Below are 23,791 nucleotides of genomic sequence, written 5' to 3'. Positions count from 1 at the left end.
ACATTTTCGATGACTTGAGGACATATCAAATCACCTCACTATTATGATTTAATACATTTTGCCGGGAACGTGGCATTCTATACTGTACATAGACCTTTTTGACAAATGTTAAACTTATTTTTATGTGGCTTGTCTTTAACTAAGTAGTGTTAGGGGCAGTAATTCGCTTCTAAAAATCGTTTGAGGTCAGGGATCTCTCCGATGTTTCATGAATTTTTTTTTTCTTTTTTTTGCGATACATTTTTATTAACATAACAATCCAACACACTGCTTACTATACAATACTACCGGTACATTACTTGTATTGTTTTCACAATATAACACTTACTAACAGTCTGCTACCTACATTACTTACATTACAATGCTAGAAAGTACATGCATGATGTTTCGCTTTTTTGACATTAAAATCAAAACATCGCCCGCTATATAATACTGACAGTACATCACTTCATATAATTTTATAATACAGCACTTCCATAAGTTACACAGTCGCATTTTTAAGCATTACCTAACTTACAACACATTTCAAAGAAAAACTCACAATTCACTAATTACACTTTCCTTTCCATCCCTTATAATTACTTGATATACATAGCAGAAAAAAACAAAAGTTGCTTTCTACAGACGCTACAAAGTTATCTATCATGTAGTTAAAATACAACAAAACAAAGAGAGAATACTATTACTAACAGAATAGACATAAGATTTTGGGCTTTGACTTAATATTAATTACGTTTTCCAACAGATTTTTGCGATTTTTAGACAGGTTATTAAAATTGGCTAGTTGAATTAGAAAAAAAAGACTATATCATAACTTCAAGAGGATATTTTGTGACTTGGAGCACAGAAATCAGAAATTTTAACCTACGTCTAAATATCATGCGATAACTTTGCGATTCCTTCGTGATGTTTAGACTGACCGTAGAAACAATGTTCGGTATATATAAAAATACTGAATTGAGTGGTGCTATTTCTAGATTACACAATTGTCCTTGTTCCCTACTTCTTCGATGGCAAATATCTGCAATGTGCAAAACCAAATACACATTATTCCAACATGGATACTGTGAGCAATCAATAAAATTCTCAAAAAACTCATAAAATGTTTGGGGACTTTTGTGTTTTAGTGGATGTTCCCCAAGCATTTTATGGCTCTTTTGAGAACTTAATTGACTGTTCTTACTATCCATGTTAGAATAATGTGTATTTGGTTTGCCTATTGCAGATATTCGTCATCAATTAAAGACTATTCACAATACTACGAAATAAGCACCTTACTTAAGATGAAGCCACGGAGAGAAATCAAATTACCCAGTTGAAATGGATATCTGTGCTTTAAGACCGATAGTTTCACATTTTCACATGGCTTTTCTTGTTGTAGAAATACTAAACATAAGATGGATAATTAAATATGCATAAATAAGTGTCAAATGGCCATTTTTGCAGGGGGGACACTCACCAAACCCAACATTTGTGCCAAGAGGTCATTTGAGCTTTATCACCTTCTGCCTGGTTCTGCCTGGTGTTCTCATGGACACACTCTTTTAAGTCTGCAACTTCGTGCGCTTGGCTTCACATTATGTCTCGACATTAAATTAGATATGCTATATGCGCTGCACAAATGATTTATCCACCTGAAAGCAGCAAGTGGCCACCAAAAGGACGCTGCTAAATCTAAAAGTAACGAGGGTTCTTGTTCTCGCAATTTTGCGGTCAGTATGGATATTTTCAAAGATTCAAAGCCAGAAGCGTGGAGGCGTGGTGGCCTCATGGTTAGTACGCTCGTCTCCGGATCTGGGGGACTGGGTCAAGCCCTGGCCGGAAACATATTCTTGTGCTCTTGAGCAAGACACTTCACTCTTATAGTGCTTCTCTCCACCCAGGAGTACTGTATAAATGGGTACTGGCAAAATTAATGCTGGGAGTAGCCCTGCGATGGACTAGCATCCCATCCAGGGGAGAACAGAAATACTCCTAGTAGCCTGTGGGGTTCGGGAGCAAAGAATTACAGCGCGAAAAATGGAGCGAGTAAAAGAAGAGGGGAGGGAAGGGAAGGAAGGAAGGAAACCTCTCCCACCCCCTTCTTTCTTTTTTTTTGGTTCTCGCCCCATTTTCCGCGCAGACAAAACACCGAAAATCCCGTTCTTCGGTCTTTCTTTGCTTCCAAACCCCACGGAAACGCTTGCTACGCAGGCTATACTCCTAGTCGCTTCATGCTGCAGAAACCGGGATAAGCTCGGGCCTGATGGGCCTCTTGGCTCGTATGTAGACTTTACCAAAGCCAGGAACAAGAGTTACTTGCCAAATGTTGCTCGCAAATTTTTTGCTGTAATTATTCAATGCAAAAACAGTTCCATTTTGTGTCTAGGTATTTTATCTCCAATGATCACCTTGTTGAGAACTTGAAATATAAAAATGTACATTATTTTGCTTTACATGGGAATTCAATAAGGTTTCTTGAGTAAAGAATTCATCTTTATCGGATGTCGAGGCAAAATGTACAAATTCTCATTTGAAGGTTTTAATTAATGCTTTTTATTTGAATGAAAGGAATTTATCTTTGGCAGTTCATTCTCTTCGTCGTTTATTGTATAAGACACATTTCAATGCTCTATCGTTTGTTATAAGATGTTGTATTAGCCATGGGGGAAGTTATAGACTTAATTTATCTTAATACACAGCATGTGGAATCTGTTTTCGCTCCGTTTCTTTTTCGACAGTTAAAGAGAATATCATGGAAGTTAAGACTTTCCTGTTTTTCCACCCCAACCCAAGCGGGGGGTTAAAAACGTCATAGTCATATAAATAAACAACGCCAGGGCTAAGTTAATGCAACACTGATGATTATATTTATTAACTTGGTAACCTACATGGTATTCACTTCATATCTAAATATCTGTCTTTTTGTAAACCAATATGGCGGCTAAAGGCTAAAAGAGTATATTGTTTACTTACAACCGCTAAGAAAATTCAATACCAAGAAATAACTTAATCTGTTAGGTAACTTAAGCAGTGTACATTAAATTTCTAAATATGATTTCTTTTAATTTCCTAGACTTTTAGTCGCCATATTATTCCCATGAGCCTTCAGGAAATGCTTTGCTGTTCAGTCCTCTTTCGTCTTTCATTGATTTTCCTTCCTCAGGCCTGGGACGGGAGTTTCTCAGCGTACGTAGACGGTCTGCAAGTCGATTTTTTGGCAGCGTTGCTTCGTCACTCACCTACAACGAACAAGATCACCAAAGAATTGAAGCAGCATCGTTCGGGAGACTTTTCACTTGGAATTTATGGTGTCGGTAGCTAGATTAAAACCAAGTAAGGTTGTTTTCTTTCGAATCATTTGGTTTGAGCCTTGTGTTGAGAGAAAGATAATTTAGAAATCGGCTAGCTTTACTGACCTGTCTTTTCCCACAACCGTACCAAAAGGGACAGCCATATTGGGCTAACACAGAGTAGGGAACGGCCAACATGAAGACAAGAAAGAAAGCCAACGTAATCCGTGAATTCATCTTGTTATCAGCCCCAGTTACGAACTTTGCTTCTGTTTCTGTGCTTGCTGTATATTCTCTAAAGTACGAGATTAGCACTCTTCTTTTATACTCACAAAATGTCATAAATTCATAAATAACATAAAGGTTCTGCTATCAATCACCGTTCAATTGTGATAATGTGGTTATCATGGTTTGCATATTTTAGAGCTTTTCATCGTTTAATAACCTGTTTATTAAGTTAGTGATTGAAGCCCAAGCTTCTAATCGGTCAGCCAGTGAAGTTGGTTCGTTTTCTCTGACACCCACCAAAAAACACCTTGCAGCAGCATATGGTTGCTGTTTTGTAATTAACTTTTGTCACTGATATGACTACATTAGTTATCAATTAAATTAGTAAATGAAAGTGAAGAATGATCATCGCAGTAAATTCTCGAATATAAGCAACTGGAAAGAAGTAGCCTGAAAAAATCAGACTTCAACGGGATTCAAACCCGTGACCTCCGCGATACCGGTGCGATACTCTACCAACTGAGCTATGAAGCCACACATTGGGAGCGAGGTCAATTAATTGAGTTCATATTTTCCCGTGAGGAGTGAAATGATGTGAAGTACATATGAAATAATTCATATATAAATTAAATAAAATAAATTAAATTAGTAAATAATTAAATTAGTAAGTATTAGCCAAATCTTGAGTTTATGTTCTTGATTTTTCAAACCGCGCCTTGCTTTTCGCAATCAGCTGATTCATAGTCCCTCGATTACTTCCTCAATTTTATTACGTACTCCTCCCACTTTTATTCATCACTATCGATAATTAATGACATTTATTCTTCATTCAGTTTACTTTTCAGTTTCGTAACTTCCTTTTGAGAGAAACTGGACAGTATTCTCGAAACTTCTGGTTGAAAACACCCACTCAAACATAACCTATTAACACAGCCGTTTCACATGGTGGACTACCACTAATTACATAGAGTCTACACTGGAGACCTGTGTTGCGTTGTTTGAAACAAGAGAAAGTTTAAAACTCTTCCAGATTATACGAAACTCATCAAGCCTTGTATCAAATTTGACCCATGTGACTATACATATATTGTGACAAGGAGATTGCAGTTTTTCTAGTTCGTAACATCAACTCGTTTCGTCTCTTTCCTCAGTTAGACATTCGATAAGTTGTATACAAATGATCTAGCAACCAGAAAACAGAAGCAAGTTCGAAACAAGTGGCCCTCAGAAAGAACGCTGCTTACTATGAAAGCAACTAGGGTTGCTGCTCCCGCAACTCTGCGTACATATTTGGGGGTCATCACTATATACGGATATTTCCACGGATTCAAAGTCAGAGATGAGTGTTACATGCTAAATTTTACTTGCAATTCAAAATTTGAGAAGAAGAAAAAAAGCGCTTAACTCATCAAGATGAAATGGGGTAATTACTCACAAAATGAAATAGTCCCATTTTGTTTTTATTTCACCTGCAATCATCACGTTGTTAGTGAGTACTTGACACATGTAAAAATGTAGAAAATATACATTTGCCTTACATGGGAATTCGATATTATTTCTTGAGCAAAAAATTCGTAATATTATATCAGAGGATAGAAGAAAACAGGCGAGTCGCTCGGCTGTTACGAAATAAAAAATTGAAGACTTCTCTTCGCAATATATATATTTTCAGAACACAATGATTCCAGCTTCCAGTACTAGCCTTTCGTACAACTTAGAAGAGTTTATAGGCTTTTTTTCTTGATTGTAGAATCAGTGCAATTGCAATTGCACTCGATGAGGATAGAGGAACTGCCTGAAAACCAGCTAAGGCTGACGTAGCTTCCTCTCTAAATATTGTAACAAAATTAGTGGTAGTCCACCACGTGAAACAGCTGTGGTTTTAGGTCTGAGTGGGTGTTTTAAACAGCATTTGTAGAGAATTCTGTCCAGTTTCTCTCAAGAGGAAGTTACGACTGAAGCTAACAAATAAATTGAATTCAGAAGAAATGGCGTCTATTATCGGCAGCTGAATAAATGTGGGCGGCGTATTGAGGCAATTGAGGAAGTCAACGAGTTACTTAGAATTGATCGATAGCAAAAGGCAAGTCCGCGGTTTGAAAAAAAAAAAAAACATAACATTAACTCAAGAGTTGGCCAATATTTAATCATTTTCTCTTGACTTAATTTAATTGATTATTAGTGTAGTCATATCAGTAACAAAATCTAATTGCTAAACAGCAACCACATGCTACAGCAAGGTGTTTCTCGAGAGTGTAAGAAAAAACAACTAACGTCACTGGCTGACCGATTAGAAGCTCGTGCTTCAATTAGTAAATTAATAAACAGGTTTTTAAATGGTGAAAAGCTCTAAAATATGGAAACATTATCACATTATCACAATTTAGCGGTAATTTAATACCAGAACCTTTCTAAGTTATTTCTGAATTTATGACATTTTGTGTGTATAAAATGAAGGGGTATCGAATGGCTTTTGCGAGCATTTGCGAGCATGCGAGCAGAGCGTTTATTAATTTTTGCGAGCACGAGCAGTGATCAAATTTGTCTTGAGAGCAGCAAGCACTTTACAAAATACAGATGGCGAGCAGCGAGCACTTTGTAAATTTTCCGGTAACCGGGATCTCTATTTTATGAAAATGAAACATTGTTTTGCGCTAGGAGGTTCAACCAATCTCAGCAGCTTACAGCCAGTTAGGCCTTGTTTGATGCCAAATTACTTCACGTAGCTTCACGTGAGTCAGTGAGTAAACGCTCAAGGAGATCTAAAGCTTTCTAACCCGACGTTGTGGACACACCACGAGAAGAAGCTTCCAGACTCTAGAATCCGAGCATGCGAGCAGCTGCAAAAATTTTGCTAGCACGAGCAAGCGAGCACTCAGTTAATTTTTGGGAGCAATTCAAGCAAAGGCCAAATTTTGCGAACACTTTTAAATTGAATAGGACCATTCAATACCCCTAAAAGAGAGCGTAACTCTCGTACTGCAGAGAATATACAGCGAGCACGGAAAAAGAAGTATAAATATCGTTACTAAGGCCGATAACACAATGAATTCACGGATGGCGATGGTTTGCTTTCTTGTCTTCGTGATCGCCGCTCCCTACTCTGTGTTGGCTCAATGGCGCTGTCCCTTTTACTACGGTTGTGGCAAAAGACAGGTATGCAAGGCAAACTACTAATTTGAGTATCAAGATAACGGACTAATACCGAAATATACCAACTGTTATTTTCTTGTATCTGGCGGTCTTTATAATAGACACAATGCAGCTACCAGGATTGACCTTCATTTATCCTTTATATACTGAAATTATCAGCAGAAAATGGGTTTTCAAATCAACATTAATATTACTTGGCAGAATTTCGTAATTATCTTGTTACCGTCTCCATTATTTTGGATTTTCTTTCTACAGTCGAACCTCTATTGCACGGCCACCCTCGGGGAAATGGGAGGTGGTTGCTTAATATGGGTGACGCTTAATAGGGGTTCGTCAGGAATTACCAAGAGGCATACTAGAAACGTCAATTTATTCCATGGAATCACGTGAATCAAGCGGCACTTATCTGTCATCGCCTCTTTCAAAACAAAACCAAACTACATAAAGTAAATGAAGTAAATCTTGCTCTTTACGGTACTTTTCTGAGGTTAAAATGCTTCTAAAACGAGACGTTTCAGCTCAATATGGCGGACTTTGTCAATATGGCGGACTTTATATTGAGCTAGAGCTACGGTGCCTTAAGAGCAGTAAAACATCGCGTTTTAAAACATTTTTTAACCTCAGAAAAGTCTCGTGTAGGAAAGCATTTACTTTATTTATTTTCTATGTAAACATGAGTTAAGTTTCAGAAAAACTATTAGAGGCATGCAAACAACTTGTATTAAATTTTGGGCGGTCGCTTTATAGGGGTACAGACAACAGAACTGACTCTCATCGGGACGGGCAAAAGGTGCCCGGTTATAGGCAACAATTTCGGGACTTAATAGTAGTTCGCGTTAGATGATTGTAGCTTTACTGTGACATATACCCAACCTGAAAACGACTATAACAAGCTTATTACTTCTAGCCGGGCTATCATTGTCCTACTTATTTCCCTTTTTTTTCCCTTCACTTGTTTTTTTGTATCGCCATTGTAGGTGAGTGACGAAATAATGATGGCAAGCAATCGACTTGTAGGCCGGCTGTGGATGCTGAGAAACTCTCGTCCCAGGCCTGAGGAAAGAAAATTAATGAAAGATGAAAGAGGACTGGACAACATAGCAGTTCCTGAAAGCTCATGTGAATAACGTGGCGACTGAAAGTTTAAAAAATGAAAACATATTTAGATATTAAATGAAGACTATTTCAGTTACCTAGCAGATTTTAAATGATTTCTTGGTATCGCTCTTTCTTAGCGTTTGTAATTAATTCATATATCTGTTTGGTCAATGTAGTCGTGACTACAAGGTGTTATTTCGCCGCCATGTTGATTTACAGAAGTACAAACGTTTTAGATATGAAGTGAATACCATGTAGGTTGCGAAGTAAATAAAAATCATTCTGCGCTGCATTCACTTGGCCTTGGCGTGGTTTATTTATATGACTATGATTTGTTTAACCCCCCGCCTGAGCGGGGTAGGGCAAAACGAGATATTATCAAGATATTAAAAGAATCGCGTGTTGAATGCTCTTTATTATGGCATTAAAAGATTCCGGTGGATTTGAGGCCCTATTAGGAGTTATCGGAATACGGAAAACTGACGGGATACAGAAATATTTAGGGGAAAAAATTCATGGGACTGACGGGATATTTCGACCAGATAAAATGGGATGTCGAGATGAAAAATCGTTAATTTTTGCTACTGGAACTGACGGGATACTACGGGATATTTAGGCCAAAAATTAAATACTCAGAGCAATCGGTTCCAGTGATGTCACTTTCAGTGACAATTAGTGCCTTCGTCTCCGGATCGAGCGGTCCGGGTTCGAGCCCTGGTAGGGAACATTGCGTTTTGTTCTTAGGCAAGACACTTAGCACTCGCAGTGCCTCTCTCCAACCAGGTGTATAACTGGGTACCGGCGCACTTAATGCTGGAGGTAACCCTGCGATGGACTAGCATCCCATCCGGAGGGGGAGTAGAAATACACCTAGTCGCTTCGTACGGAAACCGAGATTAGCTCCGGCCTGTTGGGCCACTCGGCTCGTATCCAGACTTGACATTTACCTTACCTTTATGTGCTTATGTCGGCGTTATGTTCAGTGAAGACATGGTTGACATAAGCATAATGTGCGCGCTGATTGGCTGAAGGTCTTTCGCTTATCCCTAAACCTATCAGTTTCCAGCTTCCAATGGATTGATTGATTGATAGAAATAAATTGAAAACTGTCATCAAATAATTTGCTCCGTGTTATGGTGACAATAAGTCCAGTTTCGAAAATATGAACTACCCATCTTCCACAAAGGAATTTAATTATAAATGTTCGCTGGATTTGACAATAGAAAGACGTCATTTCCAGTTAAGTGTTCTTCCAGTGCTAAAAGAATAAATATTCCCACATTAAATGATAAGGTATCACTAAAAGGTACCTAAAGTAACCACTTTCATTACTAGAATGTTTGGTTCTTAAAAGTAAAGCAAACTGGCATGAAGTTGTCCCCTTGATACAAATACTTTCTTCTGCAGTGGTAACAAAAGGTGTCTCTTCAAAGTGCTATTTGGGGATAACAACAAATTGTCCACCATGGAATTTAATCATTTTAATTTCCCGTTTATGAAGGGCAAAAGTTCTCATAATTGAGCTGTACCCTAGCGCCGATGGGCTCTTAGGTGATATTGACGTGCTCTCCGGCTGATCTTCTTAAGCAAAGGGGAAAGCAGGGGAGGAACATTGCGTGACGAGCCCAAAGAGCGTCTGCGTATAAAGCAAGCTCGCAACTGAAAAAGAAGCAAATTTCATAACTGAGGCCGAAGAAACAATGACCTCCCGTACTGCTTCGGCTTTCTTTCTTCTCTTCATGCTTGGTGCTGCTTACTTCGCGCCGTTGGCCAAAGGGCAATGGGACATTTGTAAATATAGGCGTTGTGGGAAAAGAGAGTTTGGAAAGCTAACTTATTTCTAAATCCTCTTTCTCTCCTTACCTGTCCTAGACGTGATCAGTAAATTCACAGCAAAGAAGACTATACAAATAAATCAAAAGAAATCAAAATTACTTAGCAGAGTTTAATCATCTTCATATAGTTACGTACCGTTTCCACTCTTTTGGATTTTCTTTTTAACTATACGCGCGTTTAATATATGTTTGTTGTTTATGAAGCATCTACTATTGCAGACCACGCCATCCCGTCAGCAGGTCATACTGGCTTTTAACTCAAAGTGGCTATGAGCGACTCAACTTGGGAAGTGGGTCGTCTGTAAACAGTGGCAATTTTGATGCCACGGAACAGAGGCTTTAATCATATATCATTTATGTTTCGAGCTAGAGAGGCTGAAAATTAAGTTAAAGCCCACTGGCATTGTTGAGAAATATTGTTAAACGCAACGGTTAGGAATTACATAGGGATATGTGACACCGTAGAAAACATCTATGAAGTCATCGATTATCCTTGTAAGAGAAAATACTATCAAAATAGAGTACCTCTTCTTTTCCGATCATCAAAGCTAATATTGGACGCGTGACCAAGTAATAAAATCTCTGTATTGCGGGTTCTCATTTTCTTTCCTATTCGTATACTTTTTCATTTTCCCTGACAATATCAGTGATTTCCTCCCCTTACATTTACTTTCTGACGGCTTCTTCGTCCTCGGCTTAGCCAATATATTGCCCCATGCGACAACTGAGCGCTCCATCGATATGAGGTTGTGTAATCATTTATCTTTCATGAGAAATAAAATTGATCTTCAGTAAGGCATTTACGATCGTAATTTCAGTGGGCTTCAAAATTTGTTTTTTCTTTATTTTTTATCTTTTGAGAGATCGTAGAAATATAATACTGTGTTCAGCGTGGAATCATTACACCACAAAGACAGCACCGCGACTCGTCTTATAAATATAGTTAAGCCTTGTTCAGCTGGGTTTGCCCTTGGTTGGGTTACCGAATACGAATACCCTGTGTTGTAATGATTTCTTTTCTGTTTTTCTTTTGTTTATGTCTTCTCCATCCAAGGTGATATTAGTTACTGCAGAACTCGGAACTCCGCCTAATGTCTTTTCTTCGTAATTTCGCCTTTTAATTCTCATATATCAAAACCTGCAAAACCAACATTTGATGAAAGATTACAGAACTTAGTATGGGTCCGCCATATTGGTGTACGACTTGGGTAAAAGTTCTTTTGAAGTTATAAAAGAAGAAGGCCACTCCAGAAAGCTTACTTTTTTGTCTTCGCCTATAGCAAGAAAACATTCAACTTTTCCACTGACCTGTTTAGAAAATTCGTCTCGAAAGAAGCGACTTCGGTGGCCGCCATTTTGAAACTGTCTTGGCAGCCAGGCCGTGTTTATGAGAAGTCACTCCGTCCGACTCGAAGTTGGGGGGAAGGGGAAAAACCTGCAACTGACTTGGCATCCTTCACAAGGGAAACTGACAAGGTCAGCAAAATTTATTTTTTCCAAGCGACTATCCACTTCTCTATCTTCAATGCTATCATTTCGGAGTTTGCAGTAAGTTTGGCTCAAATACTATGGCTCAAGAGCAGCCATAACCCAGAGGTTAAAATGATTGTCAGAAGCCAATTGACCAAAATCTCTCGGGCGGAATGACGTCACGAAAACGCGGCCTGGCTGCTGAGTACTGTTCAAAATGGGGGCAACGATGTTCGAATTGGGGGTTTCTTTGGAGAAGAATTTCATAAGGAAAATCTGCACTTTAGAGGCTGAAACTTCGGTGAGTGGCTAAACGTACTGCAAATTTTTTAAAAAGCGTTGACAAAAAATAGACGTTTTTAGGAGTGAACTTCTCCTTTAAAGCTTTTGCTTCAGAACAAAGAAGACAAGTCGGAGGTGGAAAATGAGAAAATTGTACACTTCTCCATAAAGTACAGTGAGGATAAACTAATTCAAACCTTTACTGGAATTTTATATATGGAAATCCTTGAATCTGATAGTAGCTCCATGTGTTGGCAGTTGCCTTTTAAACAGTTACATTTCATGCTCGAGGTTTCTATAGGCTCATAGTTGGCGGGGTGGGGGGTAGGGTGAAGTCCCGAGCTAGTAAAAACTGAGAGTGATTACAATAACCTGCCGGCCTATCTTTCAAACAACAAAAAATATTTCTTTTCTTATTTTTGTAAACCGTAAACGAATCTCGTTTTGCACATTTTTACGTACATTTCCAGAATGTTGGAGGTCACTTCGATGCTAAAAACTATTGACAAGCTAAGAATATCCACTACCAAATAATTTACTTCAACACTCTAACTCTAGCGTAAACCTTTTTGTTTTAGAAAAAGTGCTGGGGGCTTCAATACTTGTTTAAACCTAAATCTACACCATTTTCATTTTTCTAAAAGATAATCCTGATCGAAGTTCATTGAGCAACACAACTCCTGATCAGTTTTTCCAAGTTCATTGCACTTCTTGAAACAATCTGATTGGTTCCAGTCATGTCACTTTCATTGACACCAAAAGCGGATTGGCTCGCACTCTGTCACGTGCCCTCCTTTTTCTCCTCCTCTCTCACAACCCTCCTCTTTTGCCATTTTTGCTATGCCCGCAGCGTCTTGTTAGGAAGGTTCGATTCCCCGTTCTGTCCGTTGTACAGGACGCAAGATGCTCTTTCTATTTGCCTACTCCGTTGTACAGCAGCTGAAAGCCCTTCTGGTTTTCCAATGGAAACAGGGGGCGCTTTTTCTTGGTCTTGTCTGAAATCTCGATCACAAGTTCTGGAAGGAAAAGAGTTACCACTTAAAAAAAGTTCATTCCGATATAAGCTCATTCAAAAGCTTCCTTGTAATAAGTATTCCCTTGCCTTCGTCCGGCTTAACAGAACTTCACTTTTTATTGACTGATAGATCCAAACCCGATTCTGCAATCTACACAATGAAGGTACAGAATATTGTGTAGTGACAATCTTACAGCTTTTACAGAGTTTTAAAACTTTTTACACTGTGCATGTCGAAGGCATATCGAAGATGAGATGTCTTTAAATTTGTAAGTAAAGCGAAAGATATATATTTTTTTTTTTCGCAATAAATGTCTGACTGTCTGATTTAAAGTGACATGCAACTCATTCAAAATCTCACTGAAAGTGACCGAATTACAAGCACTAAAACAAGCATTTCAATAATTTATGACAACTGCCTCGTGTAGTATTGATGGAACAGTTTGTGAAGTCTGTGAACAATAATTTTCTTTAGTCGTTTCAAGTTACTATTCCGAGGCGTTTCCGAAATTTTACGATGATGACCGAAGGCAGGCGACGACTATGAACGAGTTCTTAACTTACTTAGTGTCTCGTCGACCACTCCGGGCAGAAGATCCATTAGAACCTGACAGTTGGTATGGAGTGCGGGGTTGATGTTCACCTCCAGTAGCCAAACCTGGCAGGAGAAAAGAAACAATCTTAAAACTCGTGACAATTTGTCTCTGGCTCTTGAATTGACGTCCAATCTGTTTTGTCCAATCAAGGAAAAGAAAGATCACGCGCGTGCACACCGCGAACCTCGATCCCAGGCTCTCTCTCCTTTGCCTCAAAGGAGAGAGAGCCTGGGATCGAGGTTGACGCACCAAAACACGTCACGTCGGCTTGACGTCACAGGAATACGTCACATTTCCTAGCAACGACTAATGAAAACCGACGTCTCCGATTCTTGCCAGAATTATGATCTCCAAGATTTAATATAAATGCAGAGTGAGTGAGAGACAGATGCCATGTAGAGCGGTAAACTAACCTTGAAGTCTTCGTCGATAAGAAAGTCGAATCCCAACAAATCAAAGGTTCCTGTTCTTCTGTGAAGCTTCTGACGAACGCTGTGAAAACATGTCGTCATTATCTGGTGCATACGTTTCTGAAATACGAATAACAGATGTAAATAAGGACGTTGACAATTGAGATACCACATGGTAAAGATGATGTACAGGCGATCATAGAACTTACTACCTTTTCCTTCTGACAAAAGGATAGCGTGGGCGGCATTGAAGATAAGTTTGAATGACTTTACAAAGTTGTAAATTAATGACGTACAGGTTACCTTTTCTTAGTAGAGCAAGTAAACACATTTATGTCTGGTCAAAAGATGGAGAATTCCCCTCTACTAATCACGAAAGTCGGGAAAGAGAGCAATACAGAGATGAGGGGTAGAACTACAAAATAGACTGTATACGCGAGCAAAAAATAGAAAATGCTCAAAATTAAGCGTCTAGGAACAAATCCTCACTCTTTGGAGCAAAAACAGTTCCGTTAACCCGCCTCCCCCAACAACAACAACAACAATTACAACAAAACAAGAACAACAACCAGAGTAGATATGCAAAAACTCACCGTAAATGTTGTATAAACCCAATTATCAGGGAGTTCTTTCTCCTTGGCATACTTCTCATCGATGTACGACTGCAATCGCTCGAAACTCCAAACAGTATCTTCTTTCATCGATGAATACATAGGGTGTTTCTTCTGAACATACTGTAAACACACAAAAAAACGTGATCAAAAAATCAACTTCGTCACAAATCTTTATAGCAAAGCTCAGTGGTAGAGCTCGTACCCAGCTCTCGGTGGGGTTTGTTTAACAACTTTGTCAAGCAAACAAAACGCGGTTGAAAACAGGTCTAACCTGATTGGTGAGATGCGCATGCAGGCCAGCGGCATCCTGAGTGTACGGTGTATACGGGACACACGACAGTCGTACATATCCCGGATGATAGAATACAATGTACGGCGTTGTGCTTGCGATCAACATGTACGTGCGAACATCAAACTTGCAGCTGTTCAACAGAAGAGGGTTCAGCACATATCTGAGATAAATGAAAACGATTGTTTTAGTTTACTTGGTTTTTCGTCCGCTCAACTTCGTAGTAGTTCGTAAAATTCGTAGAACCTGACCAGACCCAAACAATGTGTGTGGGGTTTATCAGCCAATCAGGTACAACACTGGTCGGAGCAATCGTGAAGCAGGTTTACAAGTTTCCCGCGCTTGCGATAGTTCGCGTGTTTTCCCGCGCTTTCACGCAAAGCTACCGGCTACCAATCATACGCTTGTCAGAGGCAACATTTTCTCCCGTGTTTTCCGAAAAATTATAGTACTCTTTTTAGTTTCAAACGATTTCTTGGTATGTTTTTTCCAGTGGGGCATCCCCAAAATAAGCAAAAGTTTACTGTTCTCCCACCCTATCTCACATTTGTCAATCTCCGACGAAACGATTATAAAACCAGCAAAAATATTCTATCAATTAACTTATACTAACTCTTCAGCAAGTGCCAAAGTGCGAAAGTAATGTTCAGTGTAGGCCCTTCCACAAATATCCGGATATTTTTTGGGATATTAAGAAGTTTTCGAGATATCTAGAGAAAAATTAAGACGTTTAGAAAATTTAGGGGCAATGCATTTAGAAATATTCATAGCTTTTTTGGCTAAGCCCTGTGTTTTCAGCAGTTTTTGCAGTGCAGGAACTTTTTGGAGAGAAATTGCTCAACCCTACACCCCCCCCCCCCCCGCCCCCTCCACCTTAAAAAAAAATAATGGTCCTTTCCTTAGAATAGCATTCTTTTTACTTGATATGTAAGCAAGTACCTCTGTATGACGCGTCCTTGTGGAGGCCGCACTTGACTTCGTCTGGCGCTGGAGTCATCAACTCCATTCATGTTTAGCTTTTCAATCAACTGCTCTCTGCTGTTAACAAGGTAAATTCCTTTGCCTTGATTCATGCCCGTCGGTTTACAGATCCAAATTTCACCATCTGAATGAAACAACAGAATATAATCAAACAGGTCTACAGGTTTACGTTACGTGTGAAATGTTATCCGATGATTTAAATGGAAATATTAAAACAGTGAAAGAATGTTGAATGAGCATTAAAGCAGTTTTCAATTGAGTGTCGTAAAACCAAAAACAAACCAATTCATAGACTTGCTTGTTTATATTATAGGGACTTAAATTTTGAAATAAAAATGAGGGGTCCCCATGTTTAGGAGCAAAATCACCTTGGTTATACCCATATAAATCCTTAAAATAGCACCATGATTGCAGTCACGATTGCTTGCTAAATTCACGTTTCCGACGATTGCTTTTTGTTCTACACTGAGAATTGGTCCATATTTATTTTACACAGGGAAATTTATTACTCAGTTCAAAACAACAGAAAAAAATGATAGGTCACCATACTCGTTTGCAAGAAAATGACCTCTATGGCAAGGTCCAGCTGTAAAGAAAAAACCGCCATTTTTTAATGCGCGCGCGCTAATCACGCGTGAAATTATGTGCAGTAGGGATGCGCAATGCAAAACTGGGGAATAACCTTAACAATGTTTACAACTGTGCATGAGTTGCTACGAGACCAAGAAGCATGTTCACATCGCTGACAACACTGGTTACATCCTTGAGGCAGTAGCTCTAGTCGGTTGAGATTGAACCTAAAATGCTCAAACTATGTCCCACTGCTGGGTGATAAACACTCACCTTTGTAAATATCGTTGACAAACTTGACTTTCTCGGTCGCATTCATCAGCTTGTAAGTCTCCGGCACAAATTCATTTATAGAAATTTTCAATCTAGAACGGCGAAGAAAAATGGCGTTAGGCACAAAACATGCTCATTCATACAAACTAATTGATCTATCTTTTCACATATTTAGTTGGAAATCAAACTTTTTAACACGTTTGGAACTTTCACTTGGGTAGAACCGGGTGACTGGAAGATTGATATCATATTAATGAATGTTTTTCTTCTCATTTGTAACTCACTTGGTTTTTGCCATTTTCTCTTGGACTCGTTGATATTCTTGTAAGGTGCACAGGAGACCCAGCTTCGTGGTAAGAAGGTTGATGTTGGAAATGTGGTTCACTAACTGTTCTCCTGAAAGAATTTCAGCAATGAAAAACACAAACGTATGTAAAAATAAAAGTTAAAAAAAAAGCAAGGAAAAAAGCAAAATATAACTCTCAAGTTCTCATTTGAAGGGGTGCCTGGAAAAAATGACCAAAGTGGCATCTGATAGACTGCAAGATTCTCCTAACAACTCGCTTTTTGCTTTCTTATACAATAAAAGGAGAATTTGACATGAGATCAAGAGTCACTTAGGGCTTTTTTCCACACACCCCTTTATTCACTGTCATCCCACCACAGGTTGGCACAGGTATACTAACCATCTTTGAAGCTGTCATAGTTAATCTGGCTCTTGCACTCCACCCATTTCAATTTGAATGACTCATCCGTCTTGTCCTCGATCTTGGACCAGCCAAGTGAAACTAAAGTGGATTCAATCCTAAATTGAAGAGTGCAATCATCAGATGTAAAAAAAAAAAAAGAAAGTTTGGTCATAAAAATCTGTTCCATACCTAAGAATCAAAGGGACCAGATGGCAGAGTTTGGTATCGATGCTTCTTTACAATGACTTAGAATATAATAAAAATTGCTATCTCTTATGAAGTGGAATGCTATATACGCCTTGCCACTCCCCCCTACAAGTTTACAGGTCTCAGTGTGGCTTGGTTTTCTGGTTACCTGCAACATTGTGAAGGAAGCCAGGGAGAATCAAGCTATACTGTTTCAATGAATGTAATAAATTATTGCAACAGAGCTTGGGCTTTGTTCCAGTCAGGTTTTAGCCCCACGTTTTGACAAGGTGCCATCAACAACAATCTCCCGGTACTCAATTACTTTCCTAGATGAAGACTGCAAGACACTGTGGGCCACCTGAAGCTTTAAGTGTCTTGGCCAGGAATGCAACAAAATGTGTCACACTTACATCCAGTTTCCATTTCCTCCTCCAATGAAGAAGCTTGGCTGTTTTCCATTCACATGGCTGACTGACCTGGCACCACTGCGTGAGTTCCTTCTGGAAGAGTCTTTGTTATTGTCATTCTTTTCATTACCATTTCCTTTTCCATTACCTGATGAAGAGCCACTCCCAGAGACTGCACAGTGTAGATGTTGTAACGATACAAGTTAATGTAGAGATAGTTGATACTTTAAATTAAATTGTTATATATTCAATTATACACACCCTCAAATACAGATTTATCTTCCGTTTCGTGATCATGGAATTTTGTAGATTAAACAATTTAAGGGCATGCAAAGTAACATAACAGAAACTTCAACAGGAGTTCTTACAAATATTTTTTTAAGTAACAACTCATTATGCTTAGTTTATGAAAGTGGCTGTGAGAATTAACTGTTGGCGACACAGTTCAAAGCCTCCCTTCGGTTAAGAAATTTTGATAGCCACCAATCATTATATAAGAATTTCAGTGCAACTGGATTTGAAAATATACAGAACAAGGAAAGCTGTTCCTAATTATAAACAGGGAAAAATCCTCAAGATGCGGGCTGGGTAAACCCACCTTTTCCATTTTTTGCTGCCTTTGAGGGAGACACAGACCTAGAATGACTTCTACCATTACTGTTTGAGTTGTTGGGACACTGAACAATTGGAACATCATCACTGTTCACACCACAGTGCACAAAATCAAAACACTCCAATGATGAAGAGAATTCTTTACAGTCTTCTACGCTTCCAAATTTTTCCTCATTATCTTCAGCACTGGCATAATTACTGTCTTGATGTACACAGTTTAGCTCTATGTGACAACACTGAGGACAGTGACAACTTCTGTCCAGTCCTGATGAACTTAAAGATTCTACCGTTCTTTGATTAGCAGAGGGATTCTCTGCTATTCCATGTACAAAGCCTTTGTCTTGGTTGTTTGAAGAAGCAGCTTCTATCCAATTGCACTGAGAAATTCCTAGCTCAAGTTCACTAGGACTACAACTTGCGTCATGGAATTCACTTTCAAGGTCCATGCTTATCGTTGATAGCAACCAGTTGACACATTCATCAAGGCCATGAAAGTTTCTTTGCACATATTGCGAGGTTGTTGCAGTTGTGAATTGATGATTAGCACCTGCAGTCTTTTTATCACTAGATAGCTCTTGAAAAACAGAGCGACTTGTGTTTGACGCAGCGGACTGTTGGGCAACATCACAACAGGCATCCTTTCCCTCGTTACTATTGACTGATAAGTCGCTTTTGAGCTTTTTCTCATCGTCATTCACTTGGCTGCCAATTTCTTCGTCTTCTTGTTCCGCATCTTGATCTTGGGTCCCATTTGGTTGATTTTCAGCAAAGACGGACTTTTTCCCTGGCTGATACTTTGACCGTTTCCAAGAATGTTCTGTGCAGTGACTCTGACAGATTCCCATGAGCCATGTGTCAATGGATTTGAAGTGATACTGCATACTGTGGTAGCTCTTAGCATTGAACTTGTATGAGTCATGGTACTGAACCCTGCACAAGGTAAAAAAAAAAACTTACTGTCATACACTTTTCAATAACATGTGAACTCTGAAGTTCAAAACCCAAGTAACGATTGCGAATTTAGCTGCCACCAATCATCATTATGAAGAAAACCAATGAGCCTTGAAAACAACAAAACAAACAAAATGGTTCCAAATCTACCAATCAAAACCCACAGACGTGATCTTTTGAATCCATACAAGAAATAAGCCAAGCCCACCGATGACCGATGATAGCAGACAGTATAAGAAAACCATTAATTAGGCATAGTTTAAGTGTTATATTGATCGATTAATGCGCAGTGAAAGCTTAGTTTTACATAGGGATGTTTTCACCCAGAGGCTGGCAATAAGGCAACTTGGATGTAAAATCATAGTCCACTCACTTTCCTCGTTGCCATCTTGCGCCAATGGTCTTTTCTCCATCTCCTGCCCAGACTTCAACATGGACCATGTTATGACGCTGCTTTTTTGCTGAAAGTTTCAAGTTGAAAAAGATTAGTCATTTATTTGATAACTCTACATATTGTTGAGATGTAAATTTTATTTGACTTTCAGTAGGTTCTTTATGTTTAAATTTATGAGTTTAAATCTGTACTGCTTACACTTTGGATTGTGGTATATTCCAGAAACAAACACCAGATCTCCAGGTTGCAGGTCTTCCATCTTCTGCACATCTAAGGGAAGTGTGTCAAACTACAAAAAGTAGACGAATCCAGGGTGACAAAATTAATATTAATATTTCTAATGACATATTGTTCTTATTATCATCAAAAAATAAAATTAGAGGTAAAGGTGAATTCTGCATACAAGCCAAGTGGTCCGTCAGGCCAGCTCTTATCATTCTTTAGTTTCAGTGGCATGAAACAACTAGGAGTATTTGTAAATGTACTCCCCCCAGTATGGGATGCTAGGCCATCACAGGGTTACCTCCCCCCAGTATTAAAATTGCTGGTACCCATTTATACACTTACTGTAGGGAGAGAGAGAGGCACTGTGAGAGTACATGTAAAGCGTCTTCCCCAAGAACGCAACACAATGTTCCTAGCCAGGGCTCAAAACCGGAATCATCTGATCCAGAGTGGAGCACACTAACAACGAGGCCACAAACAAAATTAGAAAAGCTTACATATACGCCTTACCATGTAAGCTTGATTCCATGGGCCAATTTCAAAACCAAAATCCTCCTTGAGATCCCTGAGTACTTTCCTGATCAAACCACAACAATCAAGAAAGAAAGGTGCATTGAACTCTGCAGCTGAACACCAAAAAAGAAAAAAACTAAATTATAAAAAAGGTCAACAAAAGTTAATGCAACTTTATTTAATATATATCCACAATAACATGTGTTTAAGGTCACTCCCCAGTATTGCATTGCGCATCCTTACTGTGCATAATTTATGGTGTCATTAGCGTGCATTCATACATGTGCACCTTGAAAACATGGCGGATTTGCCTTGATATTGAGTTCTGTTAGTTGAAAAATGGTTATAGCTCACTAACGAGCTCGTGCACCCAAAATTTTTTCCAGTCATTTTAATCAACTAATCATTAGCTTTGCATGAGAAAAGACTGATCTGATTTCTATTGTTGAAAATTGAATAAATAAGGAAAATAGCAGCTGCACTGTAGTCTTTTCTATTTTGCAGTTTGATAGCCGTGGCAAGCAATTTGGTTCCAATATTTCAACAAGGATTCAGCTGTCTGTCAAAATCAAACTTAAAAAGTTTATTTGTGTCCAATTTGTGTGTAGTTTGAGGTGTGTTTTCGTGTGTCTGGGATCACAAAGAGTTTACAATAACTTGGAATGCATTCTTGTAATAAGCATTAAATAATGCTAAAATGGGACATTTTCAATGCCTCACTGCTCCTTAACGAGCGTGGGTACCCCCCTCTTATTTTATAATTAAAGTTCTTATATGATAAATATTGGAATGGACAACATTTGAGCAAAAATCTATGTGCAGTTTTATTTCAGGGGAATTACCTTAATTAAAGTTGGGAACTTCCATTAATTTTTATAATTTCTCAAACTCATTCATAACTCATCTAGTTAATTTAAACAAAGGAAATCAGCAAGACCATGACAGTATTTGGACATCTGATCTTAATTAGCACATTTTAGTTCTTCAATTTCTCCTCCAGTTTTGGTTCAATTGAGAAGAAAAATGAAACACTCAAGACAGTGTTTGACCACATTTCCAAACACCTCAAAGGTCAGAAAAAATACTCTGCTGTGTGTCATATTGTCAACTCTCTTCTTGGTGTTTGGAAATGTAGTCAAACAGTCTTTTGTGTTTGATATTAATATTACATGTACATGCCTGGGTGCAGATCTAGGGGAAGGATGCAGGGGGTGTGTACCCCCCTCCCCCTGAGATGAAGCCTTCTTCTTTGTATTTGCTAAGTTTAAAATTTGTTTACCTCACCAATCAGTTACATCATTCCTTATTTGTGCACCCCTCCTAAGAAAATCCTGGATCTGCCCCTGCATGCACATCATTTGAGTAAAAACAAGTTGAAATCTTACTTCCTGGTTGCTGGTATTTCTTGGCATAAGGTACACCAAAGTACTGCTTACACTGCTCTACAAACTTCATTCTGAGATTGTTCATTCTTACAGGATCTGCTCTCCACTTTATTGCTTCCTTACTGACTTGTTTGGACAAACGTATAGCATTCTGAAACACAGACAAAACATCATAGACAATGTAAAGACATGAATGATCATCGCAGTTATGTGCTACACAACTTATTATAAGTGGTTATAAAAATAAAGCCTGGAAAAAATTCAGGCTTCGATGGGATCCAAATCCATGACCTCTCCAATACCAGTGCAGTGATCTAAGAATTGAGCTGTCTAACAAACTGGGCTCAGTGGGTCACATTGTGAGTTTGTATCAAACCCACAGACATCGAAGAAATTGCATTCAAAATGGTCAATGTTAAAACAATTGAACCCAAGTCTCCCCAGAGACACCTCTATAAAACACACACCCAGGGAAGCCAGAATCATAAAATCTCTACCTCTATAATAGTGACACCTCTGTAATGCAGACATTGAGTTTTGTCCCTTTGGTGTTATTTGCCTCAACAGACACCTCTTTCCTATTCTATAGGCAGTTCACTTGGTCCCATACAAACCAGAATTCGGACAGACTATTTAGTCTAGAGGAGCTCCCTCTATAACACTGGACACCTCCAAAATATGGACACCTCTTTTATATTTGAAGGAATTCACTTCTCCCCAAAGAAAACAGAGGTCGGTGTAGAGGACTAAAACGACTTCTTGCTGATGTTCTCCTCCTTCGGCGCCAAATTAAAGGGTAAAGAAATAGGATGACGTCAAAAACATAGTACATGTTTTAGGGAAATCTTTACTGTATAAATATTTTCCATGCATAGATATGCAGAGAAATGTTTACCTGTCTTTCCTTACGAAATCTCTTGAAAGCTTCTTGTAAACTCTCGCCGCTCTTCGCCTTCTCGCCTGCAAACTTGATATTAACCTCTTTACCTCCTTTTGCGTTTTTTCGCTTGCTGTCTTCCATTTTGTTTACGCGTAGTTCACTACAAGGAGATCGGGTCATGATAAAACGATGACGTTAAATTTAAGATGTCTAGTCCTTCAGCTAAATTAGCGAGTAAATATCATGGCAAATGTGAAGAGCGATCGCAAAAACCGTTTGTTTTCAGCGTGTTCGGTAACCAGGGCGATGTTAACAACCTCTCCCCTCCCCACTTAGTACACTGTACACTTACAGAGGTACATGGAAAAAGTGTGACAAATAACGGCAAAAATATTTCTGGACCTGCATCGCAGTAAAAAAGATTGACCACATGCTATGAAGTGTACGGAACACGCCAAAAAGTTTTAATTATTAAGCTTAATCAATTTTCCAAAAGTTTGTAGTGTCCCTAGTAACTGCTGGGAGCTTTTGTCACCTCTTCATTAACATTTAAATATTTCGTCGAAAACAAAGGCTCTTTCTACTAGACAATACAAGTTATACTTTCTGCACGCCTACCTTTGGCTTCAGAAAATTTGTTCCGCGTGTCTGGTCAAACACGCTCGACGTGTTGCATATTTGCAATTTGGTTTCCAACGGTAACAACAACGATCAACCTTTTCTTTCCCAAAAAAGTCGATAAAAATGAAGTACTAAGTTACTAATACAGTGTGAAGCTAATTTAAAGCTTCCTTAAAACCTAGACGAAACAAATTAAACCAGCTGAAGTTGATCAGTTTTTGTGGAAAAATTTTGTTATGCCGCCATTTTCCATCTCACTGGATCTGCGATTTCTGGTGGTTTGCGGATGTTCGCATGAAGTTAATCTGATTGGTCGCCAGCCACGCAGAACCGGGGCATTTAAAATTTCGAATGTTTGATCGTTTCATTCAAAATTCAAGCGACGCTCACTTCGGACGTTCTAGTTGTTTCTTTCGTTGATTTGTTTATAAAGGATCACAAACATGGGTGCTTTTGAAAGCAAACGATGGTCTGAACTACCTCCCGAAACACCCCAGCCAGTAGATAAACGTATTTCCAGGCTTCAAATACCGGATCCTCGTTCGCCATTCGGAGAACAGAGAACGCCGATCCAATTGGAATATTACGAGGAATCACCACAAAACAGAGAGCTGAACATTTGCGATCCAAGATCGCCGAGCTTCCTTATTGATCGAACTCCCATTAGCTTACCTACTACTGGCAGGAACCACCATGAACCAAAGGAGAAGGCCGAAGAAACAGAACGCGAGGAGATGTCAACAGAATCCAGCGATCAGGATGAGGCCTTCGGAACCGAAGAAGATGCCTTTGTAGAAGTCGAACCACCATCGCCCGATATCGCTCAGATCAACAAGATC

The 23,791-nt window shown here is 39.0% G+C and overlaps 3 protein-coding genes and 1 pseudogene across 4 annotated transcripts in view; 2 read left to right on the top strand and 2 right to left on the bottom strand.

Annotated features, from left to right (window-relative positions):
- Positions 1-2,539: 2,539 nt before the first annotated feature.
- LOC145481998 (uncharacterized) lies at positions 2,540-4,269 on the bottom strand. Its single transcript, XM_081460584.1, has 2 exons — positions 3,399-4,269; positions 2,540-3,221 (listed from the first exon to the last, which is right to left on the bottom strand). The coding sequence occupies exons 1-2, from the start codon at positions 3,612-3,614 to the stop codon at positions 3,072-3,074; spliced, it is 366 nt and encodes a 121-aa protein (XP_081316710.1). The 5' UTR covers positions 3,615-4,269; the 3' UTR covers positions 2,540-3,071.
- Positions 4,270-5,930: 1,661 nt separating this feature from the next.
- LOC145482000 (uncharacterized) lies at positions 5,931-7,939 on the top strand (annotated as a pseudogene).
- Positions 7,940-10,581: 2,642 nt separating this feature from the next.
- LOC145481959 (uncharacterized) lies at positions 10,582-23,022 on the bottom strand. 2 transcript variants are annotated; one of them, XM_081460538.1, is made up of 17 exons: positions 22,950-23,022; positions 22,347-22,491; positions 21,452-21,602; positions 20,064-20,179; positions 19,527-19,617; positions 19,308-19,395; positions 17,970-18,913; positions 17,375-17,543; positions 16,773-16,891; positions 16,371-16,482; positions 16,087-16,178; positions 15,202-15,367; positions 14,245-14,425; positions 13,953-14,093; positions 13,363-13,479; positions 12,918-13,011; positions 10,582-12,354 (listed from the first exon to the last, which is right to left on the bottom strand). In XM_081460538.1, the coding sequence occupies exons 2-17, from the start codon at positions 22,470-22,472 to the stop codon at positions 12,251-12,253; spliced, it is 2,811 nt and encodes a 936-aa protein (XP_081316664.1). In that variant the 5' UTR covers positions 22,473-22,491; positions 22,950-23,022; the 3' UTR covers positions 10,582-12,250. The 2 variants fall into 2 exon arrangements, with proteins under 2 accessions (XP_081316664.1, XP_081316663.1); XM_081460537.1 differs by lacking the exon at positions 22,950-23,022 and having other exon boundaries at positions 22,347-22,935.
- Positions 23,023-23,315: 293 nt separating this feature from the next.
- Positions 23,316-23,791, top strand: part of LOC145481991 (uncharacterized) — a 2,114-nt gene continuing 1,638 nt past the window's right edge. The window contains exon 1 of the mRNA XM_081460577.1: positions 23,316-23,791. This exon is cut by the window's right edge and continues 1,638 nt beyond it. Within this exon, the coding sequence (XP_081316703.1) occupies positions 23,396-23,791 (396 nt within the window). The 5' untranslated portion in view covers positions 23,316-23,395.

This window comes from Orbicella franksi, chromosome 3 (assembly GCF_964199315.1).
Source record: "Orbicella franksi chromosome 3, jaOrbFran1.1, whole genome shotgun sequence".
Classification (NCBI taxonomy): domain Eukaryota; kingdom Metazoa; phylum Cnidaria; class Anthozoa; order Scleractinia; family Merulinidae; genus Orbicella; species Orbicella franksi.
The sequence above is the reverse complement of the archived record's forward strand: the minus strand, read 5'-3'. Positions and strand labels throughout refer to the sequence as shown.

Excerpts from the sequence above, each read along its gene's own strand:
- LOC145481998 (XM_081460584.1), bottom strand. The coding sequence starts at position 3,614 with ATGACATTTTGTGAGTATAAAAGAAGAGTGCTAATCTCGTACTTTAGA. Across the intron at positions 3,222-3,398 it reads ACGGTTGTGGGAAAAGACAG|GTGAGTGACGAAGCAACGCT; the intron begins GTCAGTAAAGCT and ends TGTTCGTTGTAG.
- LOC145481959 (XM_081460537.1), bottom strand. The coding sequence starts at position 22,511 with ATGACCCGATCTCCTTGTAGTGAACTACGCGTAAACAAAATGGAAGAC. Across the intron at positions 14,094-14,244 it reads ATGCGCATCTCACCAATCAG|TATGTTCAGAAGAAACACCC; the intron begins GTTAGACCTGTT and ends GTGTGTTTACAG. Across the intron at positions 13,012-13,362 it reads TTATCGACGAAGACTTCAAG|GTTTGGCTACTGGAGGTGAA; the intron begins GTTAGTTTACCG and ends TTCTCCTGCCAG.